The sequence below is a fragment of the Yarrowia lipolytica genome, chromosome 1F, assembly GCF_001761485.1.
Source record: "Yarrowia lipolytica chromosome 1F, complete sequence".
In the NCBI taxonomy this organism is placed as follows: domain Eukaryota; kingdom Fungi; phylum Ascomycota; class Dipodascomycetes; order Dipodascales; genus Yarrowia; species Yarrowia lipolytica.
The window spans coordinates 2,820,261-2,838,693 of NC_090775.1; the positions used below are offsets into that span (position 1 = coordinate 2,820,261).

General features: G+C 47.3%; 4 protein-coding genes across 4 annotated transcripts; 2 read left to right on the plus strand and 2 right to left on the minus strand.

The window, feature by feature from the left end:
* Nucleotides 1–731: 731 nt before the first annotated feature.
* YALI1_F28212g (uncharacterized protein) lies at nt 732–1,056 on the minus strand (the record flags this gene model as incomplete). Its single annotated transcript, XM_002143080.3, has 2 exons — nt 732–978; nt 1,037–1,056. 2 exons carry the CDS (start codon nt 1,054–1,056, stop codon nt 732–734), a joined length of 267 nt encoding a protein of 88 aa, XP_002143116.1.
* Nucleotides 1,057–2,005: 949 nt separating this feature from the next.
* YALI1_F28222g (uncharacterized protein) lies at nt 2,006–2,725 on the plus strand (the record flags this gene model as incomplete). The annotated part of the gene is made up of 1 exon (XM_068283455.1): nt 2,006–2,725. The coding sequence occupies one exon, from the start codon at nt 2,006–2,008 to the stop codon at nt 2,723–2,725; it is 720 nt and encodes a 239-aa protein (XP_068139556.1).
* A 3,844-nt stretch (nt 2,726–6,569) lies between these two features.
* On the minus strand, nt 6,570–7,238 carry YALI1_F28274g (uncharacterized protein; the record flags this gene model as incomplete). The annotated part of the gene is made up of 1 exon (XM_505708.3): nt 6,570–7,238. The coding sequence occupies one exon, from the start codon at nt 7,236–7,238 to the stop codon at nt 6,570–6,572; it is 669 nt and encodes a 222-aa protein (XP_505708.1).
* Nucleotides 7,239–13,062: 5,824 nt separating this feature from the next.
* On the plus strand, nt 13,063–13,728 carry YALI1_F28333g (uncharacterized protein; the record flags this gene model as incomplete). Its single annotated transcript, XM_505709.3, has 1 exon — nt 13,063–13,728. One exon carries the CDS (start codon nt 13,063–13,065, stop codon nt 13,726–13,728), a length of 666 nt encoding a protein of 221 aa, XP_505709.1.
* Nucleotides 13,729–18,433: the final 4,705 nt, after the last annotated feature.

The following is an 18,433-nucleotide window of genomic DNA, read 5'->3' on the forward strand; positions in this document are numbered from 1 at the left end:
CCGCATTCTCTGGGATGATGGCTAGGGTGGTGAGTAGGCGACGGAGAGTGCGATGCGGGGTGCAATATTTCCGTCTTGGCTGCTGCTGGTCGTAATGTACGTATGCTGAGTGATATAAATTACCTTAGTTAGGATTACATACACAACTGCGCTTACGATTGCTTAGTCAGTTGGGACGCCCACAAAGGGAAGGCCGTAATTTCTGTGAAATTGCCACCGTAAATTAGTCTACAGTAACAATCTCAATTAGTCTTGGAGACGGCGTTGGTCATTATGCTTTAAAATGAGTAACAAGAATGGCCTCCCTGTCTGATCAGTTCTTGAGACATGGCTGCAATGAGATCTGCGTCTTCCTCACCTATCTCAGGTGGCATGCAACATGACAATGCTCACTCACACACGACATACCTGTACTTGTTTTTGTTAACGGTTCTACACCATTGGTCCTTGATATCACACCCGAACTAGCTGATTATTTGATGTTTATTGGTTTTACACGTTTGCCTTTTCTGGTTCGCAGGTTTGCCTCTGGTGCCGTCCAGGGACAGTTACAACTGCTGCAAATCTAGGGAAATTTATTCAGACATCGGCGTTTGTGTGATGACTAATCAGTTGCTAGGGAAATGATCACACTCTGTCCAGATATTGAGGTGCCAGTATGCCAGCTTGACACCGCCGTGCCCCTCCTGCGGCCTCATAAGTGCCCTCCATCTTCACTCGCTATCTCTCACTTATGGTCCAAACTTGTCGAGATCCAGCTCGTCCAAACACTCAATGGCAGTGCCAATGTTGTCCATCATGTTGTTGACACCGACTCGCAAAGACCGGTTAGATGCAGCGGCAAAATGAATCAACAGACTGGAACCCTTGGTGGTCAACTCATGGCTCAGCTCGTCGGCCTTGAGAGGCTTGTCCTGAGATATTGTGGTGCAGACAATCTGAGCCTGTCTGTCATTGGGGAACGGAATCTCCACGTCACTGTGTTAGTTCGTGTCCAAAGCGAGTGTTGTGGCTTCCCCCACATTCTCCTACTCACAGTGTGTATTTGCCTGGCATGGTTGATATTGGTGTGAAACGTTTCTACGGTTGCATGTAGGTCCTGAACTTTGTTGGATTGTGACTAAGATGTGATTAAATGTGATTAAATGTGATTAAATGTGATTAAATGTGGAATAAGATGGATAGATCAGAGAACAATACGAGAGCCGTTGAAATGGATATTTCATTGCATATTACTAATCCAATCATGTGCTCCAAGTGTGAGTCGTTCGATTTATAAAACTTGAAGCCTATGAGCTTCCACGTGCTCTTATCACCCCCAATAGTCTTACGCTTGCTTTCGGACCTTTAAAACCGGCTGTAGACTTTTGGTAAACTTGATATCCGGGGATACTTGGGGATCGTCTCTTGGAAGAGTCCTTGCCTGGGTACCGGTACTTGTAGCTGAGAGAAACAAGAGCAATAGAGCAATACTGTCATTGCATTGTGAGGCTTGCAACCAGAGGCATATAAATGGTTTCTTCTCTGAGTACTCTTACGAGAGATAAAAAATGGCTTTCAACGAGATACTGTAAGGGTACTGTAACAAGCTGTTTCGTAGAGACTCTACAAGAAACCACCTTGTAAAGCCCGCTGATGTAGTACATACATAATAAATGTATTTTTCACCAAATTGCAGCAGAGTTTAGGCCTTTCAGAAACCCCGATTCGGTCGTATGATACGAGACGAAGGTTTCGTTGTCGGCTGAGAGATGCTCGACATTGAACAGACACTGAAACTGCTCAATTACGAGTACTCGTACTAGTATACAAGAAACGGACACTTTGTCCCCATTTCATACAAGTCACCCTCGGTCTCTCAGGGACAGCCTTGCGCGGCGTAGTCATCTGATCTTCATGTTATTTGACTCGTTTGTCGATCTAAACAGAGTAGGGTTGCACAGTAGATACTTCTACATTATCTACGAGCATCCGAGAGTAAGAAGTAGAGTTATAAATTAAATTAATGGAATCGTCGGGTATCTGTCGCTTAGTTGTTAGCGGCAGAGAAGTAAGCCTGATCAAGTCGGTTAGAGGCGGACTTCATGGAAGAAGTCTCGGAGTGCATCCAGGGGAAGAGGTTGGCAATAGAGCCAATGAACTGCTTGATAAAGTCAAGGAAGTTGCCGAAGAGGCTCCTGAAGACGTCACCAATAGTGGAGATGGGACCGTCAGTGAACAGAGAGATAATAGTGATGGCAATCTGCTGCATCACCTTGGCGAAGCCCTCGGAAAGGGGGTTGATGATGAGAGGGCCAAGGGTCTTGGCGACGTCACCGACAATGGGCAGAGTCTTGAGGTCGTCAATCAGAGTGGGGAAGAGGTTGTTGATCTGGGTGACACCCTTCTGCAGGTTGTCGTAGACGGTGCCCTTGGACTTGTCGGGGTGAGTGATGATGTCAAGGGTAGAGGTGACAGTCTTGAGGACGACTCCACCGAAATCAATGAAGTCGTCAATGGTGGAGTTTGCTCGAGCCTCGAGGATAGCACCCTCGTGGACAGCGGGGGCGGCCAAGGCTGTGGAGGCAATTGCAAGGGGGAGGAGGACGTTCTTGATGGCAACCATGGTGACAATGGAAAGGAGGGATTGAAAGTGAAAGAAGAGAAGATGAAAGCTGATGATATCGAAATCAGGGAGATCTATGGGTGGTATATATATCACTTCTCGCGAGTAAACTCTGGCTGATTGGACTGAAAGAAGTTAGTCCCTACTGTACTCCCCTTATTGTCCAAGATAGGCATGATTTCTTTTCATAAAGTGATCGTCATGACCGTCAGGAGGCTGCATGAGTTCATTATCATGTTTAGTAGGTGTAGATATCAAGAGAAGCTCTGAGTGACAAGTGTCAACAGGACTGTGACTGCTACAAGACGTCACCTCTAAAGGCCCCATGTGAACCCTAGACAGCTACTCAGGTTGGTGAGAGGGTGGTTGACACCCTCCAAAGCTCCAAAATACGATAAATCATATGAAATAACTAGCTGCAGCCGTCTGTTCATCTTCTTACTGAATGTTAATCCCGATTATCTATGCCTTTTGAGGACCAGTATAAACGCAAGATCTACTTAAGGGATTTCAGTTAAAAAAAATAAGATGAGGGAGGGTTCAGTAGTTGATTGCTTGAATTGTAGCCCCTTATCTCTTCTTAAAATCAATCGACTACATTGCTAAACCCATCCCACATGTCTCGCTGCTACCCGGGGTCTTGTACCGCTCGGTGCCTGGAGCTTGCATGCCTCGTGTATCACTTCAAGACAGTCTGTATATTTACGAACGGGTACCTTGTGGTACCTTTCCTTCCTTTTTGGTCTGCGCGAGTCCTAGTTTGGGTGAAAATAAGGACTCGAGAGTGCCGATCCGCTTATCTGTAGATCGTCTGTATAGTGGTTGTGGTTGATGTTTAGACTGTATAACAGCGGAACAAACTGCCGATATAAATGTCAAATGGGCCAATAATGGGGATTCTCAAGTCTCAGGAGCCCAAATCGGCCCACCTGATAATTCTTGAGATAATTTATTGCATACACTTGTAGACATATGGAGCTTCACATGCAGGGCTGTTAGTAACACATGGTCACACCTGTATTCTCGGCTCTGTCATGAATAAATCATATCGTCGTTATTTTCTTGTTCCGCCCTTCTTCTAGTTCCTTGCTCTTACTTGGACTTGCTATCCTGTGACCTTTGCTGCTTAGCCTTGCTAATTATCATGTACCTGCATAAGCCTGAGCTACAAAGTGCTCCTCGAGAACCTGGACTTGCCGCAAAGCTCAGGCCGAGGACCTCTTGCTTTTTCTAGCTTTACCACGCGTAAATTTCGTGCATATTTCACGCTCGTGACAGCTTCCCGAGTGGGCTGTTTGCAGATTGGCTGCAAGACAGCCGTGGAAAAGACCGTTGTCTGAGACCAGTGTCGATAGCACGATGATAGGCGACGGTCTTGTGGCTCATCAAGTATAGATTCCTCTTAATGCCTACAAACTGGCTGTGTACGTCCCCCACTCAACCACATACGGTATCTACTTTACTGTATCTCAATTAGGTAACTTAAGCATCGATGTTGACAGATTACTACTGTAGAATGACAGCTTTGAACTGTACGAGTACGGAGAAGGGTAGGTACGATACAGTATCACGCACGTGGGTATGTAGTCAGACCATCTACTAAAATGGTTTTTTCACTGTTGGAAAGACATGTCTCAGAAACTAAAGTCTAGCCTCAACAGAGGAGCGGGTGTTTCAGTGAGGGAATTGAGCAGAGATTCGGCACGTGGGGTTTTTTCATGTTAGGGACAGTTGCAATGACTCAATCAAGCACGCGGTCACCGAACTTTTCTCTTGCCTATCAGATTAGACTGCTCCGCCTCTGTCAATCCACGTCCTCTTTATTCGAACCGTGCCCACATGATGATTATCATTGTGCATTGTCTCCGCAGCGTGGAGGGTCACCATGCAAGTTAGTATACTCTGTGTGCTTACTCTCACTCTCTAAGCGTATGACAGCCGTGCCGAGTATGAGTAGTCGTAGGGTTGAGGTGGCTACCAGAGAGAGAAGTGGTTTGACTAATGTCGCGTCAGGTGCTCTGGGCTGTAATAACGTGCACTATCGCACACAAAATGTTCACTCAAGTTACCCCGGAAACGTTGTTTGGACGCTCATCGCAGATGGTCCATGCACCGGTGCAAAGTCCTCGGATTTGCTTTTAGGAGATCCAGGAATGCAGTGACGTGACGAAGACCTCGAGACCCACTGTGGATTCAGGAAGCGTAGAGGGAGCGTTTGGATCGAGGGAGCGGTCCCGGAGAAGTTCGGGAGACCCCCAAACGGAGATCTGTCGATCAAATGAAACACCGCTTGAACTCGAGCACGACGTCATGATAATAGAGGCAATGATACAAGAGAGGGAGGAAAGGGTTCAAAGAAATATGACGTTCATGTGAAAGACAGCTCGAACGGAGGGGGTAATTCTTCGTTGCTGAGTGATTGTCAAGAGGTGCTACAAGTACCTGTACTTGTGGTGACTACATGGAGGCGTTTTTGCCCTTGATAGTGAATTCAGAGGTGCATACTCTATAGGTACACTGGACTTCCCTGTGTGTAGGAACATACAGTGCTTCCAAAGTACAGTGTACCTGTACGAGCATTGTATAAGTTACTTACTGCACCTGTCAGTTGATCGAGTTGGTTGAGTGATGACATACTGTATCCTCAATGGAACCCACTCATTTCATAGAATAACAGTACAAACAGTAGCCAACGATTTCCAGTGCTTGTAGCCAGAATATTATTGCCTGTAATCGTACCGGCACTTGTTTTACGATATATAACTGTCAAAGTTGCAAAATGTCTTGCGTCAGATTATTCTCTGGCATTGATCCCTTCATCCATAGCTCACAGTATCCATGGTGGGTCGGAAGAAGCTGTCTAAGAGACGACATCCCCAAAGAGTAGCGTGTGTCAAAATCCCACGATGTTTTATACTGTCATAGGTCCGTTGCTTGTACCTTTTTCAATTACTTGGCATGACTTCTTGCAGGAGGGACCCACCTGACGGAGTTGGCCGACATGTACACTGTAGCTCCAAACTGTACAACGATATTCAACACACCATTACGTCCCGCTCTAACAATCAGGTGGTACAAAGCCAAGCACCACTAGAAGCCCTCAGAAACCGTCTGACCCGGGTCTCTTCATTAAGCCGGATTTACATCTGCTACAATAATTTTTGATTCATTTCCAGTATTAAAAACCCTTGGTTCAGTCTTTTTTCGTTACCTCCTAATAACCGGTCGTATCTCCAAATAGCTAGCGCAATAATATCACGGCCGACGAATGACACCACAATCCATGAGATAAGCCACAACCAAGACCACACGTCTCACTACTTCAACAACACATTATTGCCGACGGTCAGGCCGTCAGGTGCAGGTTTCTATGCATCGCCAAGTTGCTTTTGAAGTGGCCTGCCAAAATCAGACCACACATCCACACCGCCTGACGAGAGATTGTACAAAAGGGCAACACAAGACGGTGAACTATTCGTGCAACACGGGTACAATTCTGAGACTTGATATTTTGTATCAACTAAATATAGTGATACACACGACAATACGTTAAAAGACAATACAAACAGAGAAATAAAGAGATTTTGACATGTTATTAAAAGAATATTGTAAATCAATCAAAACAATAATTACTATACAGATCCAGACTTCTATATACGATCCAATGAGGTGTTTCTATATATGATCCAAGAGTTGTACAATATATGTACATGATACGCCTATAAAGGCATACCAAAATGTGGGCGTCTTCGTCCTTTTAGGGAAGAAGAGCCCAATGTGTGAGGTTGGCGTCAACCCAAACATGCCTCAGCAAGTAGTAAACGGCCATGCTGGTGGGGCTATCACTGCTGAGGTGTATCGGTTACACTCCTTTTGCTATGTTAGTAAGTCTTTTGGGAGAAGAGAGGGGGAGTACATACCTGTTAGTGTCGAGTCAAGAGGAAAACGCAACAGTTCCAATGCCTTAATGCACAAGCTCGCCGGCGTCGGACACGAAGTAGTCCTCAGCATACTCGTCTTCGGGGACCATAATCTCCTTGAGCAGACCGCTTCCGGGGTCGTAGACGACGCCGTGGATCTGGAGATCTCGCTCACCCTGGGCCTCGATGATCACAGTGTTTCGCTTGAGATTGTTGACCTGGGCGCACACGTTGAGCTCCACGAGGCGGGCACACTTGTCCTTGGGGTCCTCGATGGCATCCAGCATGGCCTTATGTCGCACCTTTGTGTCTCGAATGGGTCGCAGCCAGTGGTCAATGATACCCAGCTTCTTGGAGGTGAGCGACGACCACACTCCTCCGCAGTCGTAGTGACCGCAGACAATGATGTGTCGCACCTTGAGAACCTGGACGGCAAACTGGATGACTGAGAGCGACGAGAAGTCAGAGTCGGGCAGCAAGTTGGCAATGTTTCTGTGCACAAACACCTCTCCAGGCAGCAGATCCAGACAGCCTTCTCCGGCTCGTGAGTCGGAGCAGCCGATCCATAGAATCTTGGGGGCCTGGCCCTGAGCGTTTGTGGGGAACAGCGAGGGTCTCACTGATGACACTCGGTTGGCCCATTTTTCGTTTCGCTCCAGCAATGTGGCGAGCGAGTCGGTGGCTCCGAATCGGAAAAGAGGTTTCTGGGCCATTTTACTGTCGGTGGTGTGCGAGCAGGTGTGTGTGTGTGCGTGTTGTGGGGGTAGCGCGTCCTGACTGTGGTCGTGGGTACACGTGTGGAGGTGGTGAGAGTGAGGTTGTGACGTCGACGGAGCGGTGGGTGGGGAGGTCTTAGTGTGTGACGGGGGAAGGCCTCTGGTTGGGTGTTCGTTTTGTGGCTTGTGGCTGGAAGCAAAGGCTCGGCTGACAGATGCGGGGAAACGGGGTCCTTGGAGGGATGGTCTAGTGTGCAAGACTAGCCGGCGAAGGATTTTTAGCGACGAAATGGTGGTAGAGAGAGGGAGGGTGGATGGGGGGTTATATCTGGTTTCGAGAAGAATAGACGAGCCGATTTGAGATAAGGTGTTGAGGAAATTTCTCCCACCAGAACCTTAATGTAAAAATGCGGCCAACGTATTCCACTGTTGGGTGATTGGGTAGGTCCGGTGAACCAAGGAGAACACGAGCAGAAGCAGTGAGCTCAAAGAAGGAAAAATGAATGGAAGAAGCAAGTAGGAAGAGACGGCGGCAACACAATGATGGCGTTTATCTCTTAGTCAGACCGAATGCAGCAATGGACGTCACTGATACCTCGGCGTTGAGTTGACGTGTGTATGTGGCTTTTTTGCCCTGGTTTTTTTTTTCGGCCTTTGTGTTGAATGGTAGCGTATCAACTGGTCTAAGCGGCCCGTTGTTCTGTGAGTGCAGTCGGTTTTGTCGGTGCTTTTTGCGGGCTGGGACAATTGGGACTTGGGTGTTTTTTGGGGCGACCCGGATCTGCGACGGGAACAGCAACAGATTTGGAGGCAGGTGGGTACACTCAAAGGGCGTCGGACAAAGCTGGGCAGGGTGGGGGCAACGCTTCTAGTCTCGCAAAGGGCTTTGGCGTCGATTGGGGAGTTTTGGAGGGCTCTTGGACTCTCCCGTTGACTCGCTATATATACGTGCGGCTACAGACGGGGTTAGCTCTACACAGAGTTTTTTGAGTGTCGGCACAACCTCGGACTGAAGCGCTCCGAGAAGCGGCCGGAGGGTCAAGTAGAGCAAGTAACCGCAACTAACCACTAACGAGATAGTTGGAGTGGATGATTAATCAGAGACAGAGAGACATAAAGTCATAATTACATCTCAGATTTGATATTAAAAAAGGCTGCGTGTCTGTGACTATTTCTGTGTCTAGCGATCCACTTTGACTGCTCTTCATTCATTTCGGCCTTTGATTTGCGGCTCTGAAAAACGTTTTTCCTTTTCATGCCTTCCACTGCCGATCTTCAAGCGAGATAATTCTCCGTGAGATCGATGAAGAGTAATTATGCAGGTTGGGTGCCCAAAATACAGGGCAGAGAGGTGTACGTTAGGAGACATGTATACGGAGAATTGGGGGAAAGGGGGGGGATGATTAATAACGTCGATTCCGAGATATACAGGATCTCCGTGAAAAATAGTCCCCCATGTCGCCCTGTAATCACCCATCACCATTATAAGTGCAATTTTATGTTTACCAATTAATAGTTGCAAACATCGAATGCCCGGGTTTATGCAAGTCGACCTGTACAGAGTGGACCCTTATCTCAAGCACCAATGTATAGAAGCCCTTGGAGAGAAGCGCGATGAAAACTGTGGATCGTCCCGTACTGTCATTTGACCGCCGATTGGTGTTGCTTTTGACAAAGCAAAGTTCCTCTCCAAGCCTCCTCACCACACCACAAGTAAAATCGATGCTGTATTTCCGTCGACTCTCCCGAAGCCGCTTTGGTCTCGTGCACCACCAAGGTGAGATGACTCAGGCTCAGAAATACTGTTGGATAAGACCAATGCGTCTAATAGTCGCTGGTCCAATCCCATAGTAAGTCTTTGGGCTCTGTCCATAATAGTGCCTTTCTTCGATCTGGTTGGTGGCTCCCCTGGAAAAAGAAATGACGAGCAAATGAGGGAAGCTTTTGCTCACACCATATTTACTGTACAGTAGGGGGATTGGATCACGACGTCATTTCGAACTGTTGTATAATAGAAAGCTATTCTTAGCCCTCGTGCCAGAGACGGTCTGTTTACTGGTAGATTTCAACTCGCATATTTCCTCGGAGTCAATGGATGAGGGAGTATAATAAGTGCAAGTCGTCGTTAGCGTGGATGTGTCTGGTTATTTACTATCAAGGTGAACTGAGCCGTGTCTCGGTTGTGTATGATTCACGTCCTCAGTAGCTTGGACTGGGATATACAGTCTTATTGCGACCCATGAACTTGAAGGGGCTAATATGCTGTGTATGGGCCGTGTGTGGGCCATGCTTTCTTCGGTTATCTCTATGGCATGTACACCGTGGGATGCCATGATGCACCAATTATCAGAAATTGTGGCCTGTCTCCAAGACGAATTTTAAAAAAAACGGAGTTTCCGAGGCGGTGCCTTGGACATGTTATCGTCATGATAGCACTGTCTTCAGCATGGAGCTACACCCCGAGCTTCATACATTGCGATCACACACAATGCGACTGGTATCATGGGATCATACAAATCTCATGGTTCTTAAGTACATTATACAGTCCTACTTTACGCAAATATTCTAATTGCTGTAATTGTACACTCGTTCGTTCGTTGGAATGGATAGAATAAATAAATTCGGAAGCTGTCCAGCAGTTCTAGAATTGGCTTGGGTTAGAAGGGCTCGATAAAAACAACCGGCAGGCAAGAAAAAAATATCAGGGTTAAAAAGCTCTGTACTTATCTCCACACGAGGTTTCAGTTGAAGAAATTCAACGTTGTATTTTTATCATCAGTAAAGCAAATGTTACTGTGTCGAATGCACTCACGTTTTTTTGTCTGGTTAGGTTGGTATCTTCGGCTCTCAAATTTATTCTCTCCGATGGGCGGTAGGGTAACTGCGTACATCTGGTACTTTGGAGTTACCCTCTTTAGGGCTGGCCTTGGTTTTGACACACAAGCATGCGTGGGTTCAACTCTGGCTGTTGCCAAATACCGGTACCTTGTAGTTACTGTAAAACAAATTAACTGGGCACAATATTGACAGCTCAAAACGACGCCAGTGCCGGAAAAACAAGAATATTGCTGCGGTCATCGCATCAGGGGGTCATCCTGCGCAACGGTTGCGTCGTTGTTTACGCGTATTCCAGTCCACTGTACAAATAGCCTTGTTTTGGCCCCGTTTGGAGTTGGTGTTCAGACGTGAGGGACATCTTAGATGTCCGTTTTCGATCAGTATTGATTCTCGTGATGAGAGGTATGCGATGGCACGTAGGAGGCGTTGTGTCTGGATCGTATGGCGTTACCCATATATCACGCGCGCGCACGTGCAATGCTCGTGCAGCCTTGTGCTTGCTCATCGCTAGTGCTCATCGGAGCGCCCATCATGTCTCAGGGCCTGCTCATCTCTTATCATCTGAGCTTCCAGAGACCGTGTTTATTCATGTTTATTTCGTGTTGACACTAATAGGTTTACACTGTAGAGAGTATACAGTGCGGTGAGAGGCGTCGTAACGATGTCGACGTGAGGTAAACAGGATGAATACGTCCTGGTCGGGCATTGGTCACGGCCAATTGGGCGGCTTGGATGCTGTCAGGCGTCATCATGTTTGTTTCCGTAGTTGTATCGCTGTTTTTTGTCTTCCATTGGACAGTGGCTGTGTGGGATGCTCCACTTCCAGTCTGCCCCCACCCGTCGTATTGTGACCTCATCCGACATTTCCGTTAACCATTACAGTCTTCACGCCAACCAAATGATTGTATAGAGTTGGCAGGTCTGGTAGAGTTCACTATAACTGTTGAAGTTAAACCAAGTGTCAAGTGAGGCTAAGTATACGTAACGTGGAGTCGTCCGTGTCTGTCATGGCTCTTCTCTTCCCGTAAGAGCTATACGGCCAAACACCCGATCCGCAACGAATCCCATCAAAGATCTGACAACATATTCCGGCCGCTCCGATATGCAATGTGCCACACCTTCGACTGTGCCTCTCCCATGTCCATTTGGTATACGGACGCAGTTGTAAGTGCATAAATCCCACGAGTATTGTTGTACCGTACAAGTAGTTCTAAAAGTTGCCTCACGGCTCCTGCACAAGCACAAGCACGAGTACAAGCACTGTACTTGTACTCGTCGTACTCGTCGATGGTTTTTTTTTTCTCTCTATAATACCACCTGCTGTGGTTGCAAGCTTTCATTAGTAACCCAATACCAGAGTAACCCATCCAATAGTATGTAGTAGAGTAACCCAACAATACAGTAGTGCCAACATAGCGCGTTGGAATAGCGCCATATTCAAACGGCTCAGCTGCGAACGAGCTAGTATGCGGCTGTGCTATCTTATGAGAAGTCTGGCGTGAGCCATCCGCACCTACGCCGAGGGTGAGTGATATTTTCTAACGACCTCCAAGCCTTTTTCATCCATAGGGTTCCACTCACCTTCACTGAACCCAATCTCATTCGAGTTCCCAATACGGCAGGTTAGTGACCTAGAAATAAACTCGGGAATGTGTAGGCAACCAAAAAATGGTAATAAATGCAGAGTCAACAACAAAGTCGAGTGGAGATAACGGCACATTCTGTGGCTCCGGAATGTGTGGATTTGGCCTCATCTGGTAATCTGAGTGCGGAGCCAGCAACCGTGAGCGGATCGAAGCGCGCAAATAAGTCGGCTTAACGAAGCACAAATACCACGGTACAAGGAGTCCATACGTGTAGCAGCGGCTTGGGTTTCAGGGGAGCGTCTCTTGCGACCAACTGCCCACCAAGCCACTAATTACTCAGCTGATTCAGAGGATCATATAGGGGGGCTAATCTGCGATTTCGGCGGGAAATTATTAACCCAGGGCTGTAATATTTTTTTCGAGTGGAGGTATAGGTGCATGGACTGAGGGGCGGATAGGGGGTATAGGAGTACGAGCACTGGATGGAACCATGGCACGAGGAATAATTTCGCAATACACAGAAGAATCACAGCAATCGTATCGAAAACGACGGATAGCGACTACAGGTGTAGGGCAGATCAGTGACCGCTCCTCTGACTCTCCAAACCAGTGCACATCCTAGGGCAATCCGACCATCCATGCCGAGAGCTAATGGGTTAACTGCGGATGTCTGCAAGTGCGTCAGGGAATGTGTATGTACGATTCGGACGTAATTGAAGTGCGTGGTACAGTGTATGTGAAGCTACAGCATGTACAGTATGTTCCGGGTATCGTGCAAGTACCAGTAGCATCTTCTGACTAACAATAGGGACACATTCTATGGGCTACCACGGAGCTTGTTTACCACGACAACTCATCCAATGGCAGTGTGTTGTGTGTAGTTTTCTTTTAGTGGCCCCATTAGTGCTTCTCATTGTGCTAGCCAATCTCGTTTCTTCAGATGGCGTTGACGTGCTCAGATAAGGTTTTACCAAGATGAATAGGGGTCCGACCTGGGCTCTTCTTTCTGGTGGTAACACGCAAGTATACCGGTAGTTGTGGATACCACAAACACAATGGGCTCACCATCAGATACATATTTCCACACCGAAACGTCTCCAGTCACGACTTCGGTACCAAGACGCGTCACGTACGCCCGACTCACAAAGAAATAACTTTACCAAATTAACGCAGCCAAGCCTGTAAGCGACCGAGCTTGTGTCCCAAAAAGGAACCAGTCATACCGATTTAAAAATGCAAAAGAAAAAGAGTTTGGAAAAAAAAGACAAAGTGCAATGGACATCATGTAGCTGTGAAAACATATATAATCATCTCCCCCGTCCCACCATCTTGTCCAGCAAACCAACATCTCACCCTAGTCTTTCTTTTACGGATACCAACCAACCCCCACACTCACAATGAAGTTCTCCGCTGCCGCTCTTATCTCTGCCGCTGGCCTTGTTGCCGCCCAGGTTGCCAACGTTACCCTCGTCTCTACCGAGACTGTTGCCTCCACCCTCCTCCTCACCACCACTCACTGCTCTGACACCCCTTGTCACGCTGAGACTGAGGCCCCCAAGCCCGAGCCCAAGACCGTCACCCTGACCACCACTGACGTCAACGGTGTTACCATCACCACCACCTTCTGCCCCGAGACTGAGCTCCCCACCCCTGCTCCCGTCCCTGCCAACTCTACCGTTGTGCCCGTCGGCCCCAAGACCATTACCCTCACCTTCACTGATGTCGAGGGTAAGACCGTCACCACCACTTTCTGCCCCGAGACCGAGACCGCTGTTCCCACCATCCCTCTCACTCTTCACACTGTTCCCGTGGAGTCCATTGTTGTTCCTCCCCACCAGAACACCACCGTTGTTCCCGGACCCGTCCCCACCGCCTCCAAGCCCGTTGTGCCTGAGGTCCCCGCCGGAAACTCCACCTCCACCGTTACTTCCATCACCCGTGTTACCCTTACCCCCGTTCCCCAGGTTCCCGAGTCTACTCTCCCCGAGCAGGCTAACGGTGCCGGTGCTCTCGCCCCCATGGCCGGCCTGGCTCTTGCCGGTGCCATTGCTGCTCTCATCTAAGATGCTTGAGTAGCCACCCTTTAGACTTAACTTATACTAATTAATTGTTTGTATTTAGTTACGAGTGTGTCTGTAGAGTTGAAGTAATATGAAGCTATCATGAAGCGCTCTGTCTTATTGGCACTGATCTTCAAACGCTGATAGGATTGTTTATAATAGCTTAGATACCGTTCCTCTCGCCAAAAAACTTCCTCATATCAACAACACAGCACGTCATGCAAAGCACACCATTGGATTTACGCAACCTCCCTCCACCCTCTAATCGCAAACAAAACTCCAGGCCGCATGTTTTGATGTTTCCTCGTCGGTATACTTCTGCTTGTCCGTATGGTTCACAGTTGCAGTCGTGTCGATCAAAGCATATCTCTTAATATAACGGAAACCGAAAAATGCACAACGCACTAAAAATAAACACACTAGCGCGTCGCACTAACCAGAAAAAAAGCCCTATATTACCGGTGCCGTCGAGCCACTGTCCGTGTACAACGGCTTGACCAGTCATTTAACTCCCTACCCTGAGATCTCTCTTCTATGCCTCTTTTATGTCCCCTCTTTTCATTTGACATCGTATCGGACAAAGTCTGATTGATGCCTGGCCAGACTGGAAATATGTAAACAGCACTGTACAGTGAGATTCTCATGTCACGTAAACATTCCAGCACGCGTTGACAAAAGCCTATCAATATTAAGCTCTGACACAAGCGGCTTTGTGTAGGCTTAAAGAGGTAATTTGAAAAGTCAAATGGCAGATAATTTTTCTCCAACCAAACCCAATATAGGGGTGAAAAATAGGAGACAATCAGGTGGGCGTTGAGAACCTGGAGGATACGACATATTTTGAGATTTTAACATAAATGAGACAAACAGAGCGTCTATTAATCATATTTTTACAATGGGGTAAGTGACTTCCTGAGTGCCGCTCCGACGGAAGATTTTTTCCGCACTAGATGACCAGGCCGTTTGGTGCTTGGCAAAAGTGCGTCAAATAACGTCTGTCTGTCAGATCGCCCAGTTATACGCTCTTTCTCACATCTCTGTGCTCTTGTGTCGGCTGCATTCTGAAACACGAGTCCGGGTAATATGTAGGGGGCCATGGGCGCCTGGCAACACGAGTGTGATTCAGGGGTACATGATAAAGCCCATGGTTAGGTGAGACTAAGGTGGGAGGCCCTGTTTTGGGAGACACTGAGGTGTAAGAATGCAGAGGTGTTGCCATGGTCATTTCTAATGACAATATTGTATGTTGGCATACTTTTGCGTACAATATCACGTATTACTGTGGCCACTGTGCCGCAGTAGGAGTTTTGCATGCCTCGGTCTAAAGCTCTGAGCACATGCATGCGACTAACGCAACAGGGGTGATCGTCGACTCGCAGCAACGATGTAAAGGCACGAAGAGAGGTAAAACAGTGGCGGATCTGATCAGGAAAAAACAGGCTCCGTTCAACGGTGATCTCCAGGCCGATCTACAAGCACGGTACGATACGATAGAATCTTGAGTGTGCTCTACGGACGGAGATATTTTGTCTGTATAATGTGGAGATATGACATCACACTCTGAACCTACATATGTTGAGAAGCGCCCACACACTCTGAGTTCACGTGTACCAATGATTATAGTTGACATGATTCAGATACTCGTACCGGCACATGGGGTCAATTGGAATGTGACCAGGTATGCGAAGTGGCTGCCCAACTATTCTCAGTCGGAACACATTCTCATGACAACTGGGGGTCATGGTGGGATGCAAGATGGAATGTGTGAGCGGACCGCACAAGCTCCAGTATATACTGATAATGTGATACTATACAATACAGAGAGTGGTGGCCATCAAATAAGGGCAGATTCGCACTTGCTGACGCATCTCCATGGCATACTGTAAAAGTCTGATGATTAATCATTGTACGAGTATGTAAAGCGTCAGCCCAACACTCAAGGGAATGATAACAGAACAAAAAACTAATAATCACATTGTTTTTCACTAACCGACACAAGATGAGTACACTTGTACTTGCAGCCCTCAGCTCTCATCTATTATTGGTATATACATGTGAGTGTGTGTGTGAGTGTGTGTGTGTGTGTGTGTGTGTGTGACTGTGTGCTGAGATGATCTCCAAAAGGTATATACGGACGATACTTGAACACCACATAGGTCATCACTTAGGAATACCGCTTCTTAACACTGGAGTTGTTGTCGGTGACATACGAATCCATTATTCACGGCTTCCGCTATTATTTTACGCAATGGTCGATGTCCTCAAGGGTTTGCAGCAGTAGAAGGGGTATGTCTCCGCTTTCTAAAAAGGAAGAGGAGAGAGATCGACGTACAAGTACCGGAACAACTGTCGCCACAAGGATCTAGCGATACAAAGGCAAGCTGAAATAACTGGCAAAGAACATTCGCATATATACAATAGCTACAAGTAGTTCAATCTCTCATGTGGTTCTAGATCCTCGACATACCGTAGACAACTCAGTAGCCAAAGGCCCTTTTTTATATCATCACCAGATCTCTCTTAAATATTTCACCCGTCAGATATATCCTTTCTGTCTGGACTGTTCAGTCTGTGTTGAATACACCCCCATTGATGACATATTCAAACGACAGAACCAACGAGACTTGTTAGCCATCATTTGGAGTGACATCTGAGTATACCTACGCCGTGAACCACTATCTGTAACCGTAGTCATCCTCCATAACTGAGATTCCCCTCTTCAGGTTACTTGTAGTAACTACCGGCACCGGTACAAGTAATAATAGTTAGATCTACCTCTCTGAGCTTGGTGGTCGAGTGTCATTGCACGGGTGCAAGTAATACCGGTAGCTGTAAACCGTATCACAATACAAAGTAGAATTAGCCGTAGTGTGGAAGAACAGTATTTGAACTCCTAGCTCATATTATGATTGCGGGTAAGAATGTTCACCCGGTCCGACCTACTGGGGCATGTGGTGTCTCGGTCGTATTCAACTTTCGCTAGAAGACCGTATTCGAAGAGTTATTACCAGTATGTACTATTATAGATGCAGAAGGCTGTGCAACGTGGAAAGCACTACAAGTACGATACAGTACAAGTACACGGTACGCTTTCGTCTGGCTCAGCCACAATGACTTCGGGAGAGGTTTCAAGTATAGTACACCAGTAGCCGGGAATGGAAGCCGAATATTATTCCAGCCGAGACTTTTCGCTAAAGAACCAGCCATGAACAATGTCTTTTAACCGCCACGGAATCCAAAAACGCAAATCTCAGACAGCTTCCAGACTGCAAGTAGTGTATAGCACCAGTAGTCTGGTTCAAAATTAGAAGAGTTTGGAGTGTAAAAAAAGTGGGCAAATATTATGGGCGATATTGAATTCCATCTAATCGGATCTACAGTAACATCCGCTAAATCACTCACTGCCGAAGGGTTATATATAAGCAACCTCCACCTGGCGGGTATCTTTGAGCACTGATTTGTGGCACCAGCTGGTTTTCTCCACGTGCTCTACAAGTACAGTAGCTATCATTGTGGGGAGGGGAGTTAAGCCTCCGTGTAACTACTGTAGCTATTTGGCTGCAAAGTCCGTAATACGCTCTGACACAGAGGAGCCGTGTGCTATAATAAATTGCGGAAAGACAGTGTTTTTAGCACCCCTCAACACCCCATATATGCATCTGGGGACGCTGCCGAGTGATAATATGTCTGTCTTCACGGACATAGCGGGATACATCTGAGATCTAGAGATCTAGCTAATTTCTAGCGTCCACCAGTGTAACATCTCTGATGATGAAGTGAACTTTCGGCTTCACTGACTCAGGTCACATGACCGAGTTTCAACCTCCATTAGGATTAAGCTCAAATTAGGGTAAAATCTGAGACAGCTACCCAGCCTCGTTGCCAGCCACGACGACTGGAGAGGAGGAGATAGCTACGTACTATGGATAGTCTGCTTGGTAATAGTTGCTGTTATTGTCAATGCTGGCTTTCTGTAGGTAGCGTCGCACCATGCGGGAGAAAATATTATGAGCGCATGTAATAATATTTTGGACCCGTTTTGCAGTGTGCCGTTTCTCGTAAGTCTATTTTGTCGAGAGAACTGAAGGGGACACCGTTCCAAGTGAAAAGACCATTGGAGAGTGAATAGGGGTAACATTAGGGCTAAAAACTGGCCCAAAAGTGCTGCAAGCCGTGCCGGAACACCATTGGGGGCCCAAATAATCCACTCCGTAGATTGTCAGTCCGTATCCAGTCGTCTAGCTGTGTTTCTTGCTATATATTGTGTGCAGTTCGGCACATCATGCAGGTGCCACCAGCCGACAAGTGGGTGCAGCAACCGTGGGATAATATCGGTGATGCGAGCTCGAATCTGAGATCTGGCCTGACGGGTATCGCCAGCCACGCAGTATAGCAACGATAGGGCCCGAGAATCGCTGCGGGCTGGCTTTGTGCGGGGGGATGAAATGAATCCATATATCATCGGGCTGGTGATCGGCATGCATGAGTGGGGTCGTCTAGTTCAGCGGCAGAAGTAGGACGCACGTTAACTAAGAAGAGTCCCAGTAAAACAAGTAGCTGCCACTAATCAGACAAAACCACCACAATCACAGTCTTGCTTTTTCGCCCTGTCAGATCTCTTTCTTGCGGCATATTATAGGCCCAGCGCAAGGTTACTGAATATGAATGAGAGAGTACATACAAGACCTGCTGGTTCAGGCGATGCCGT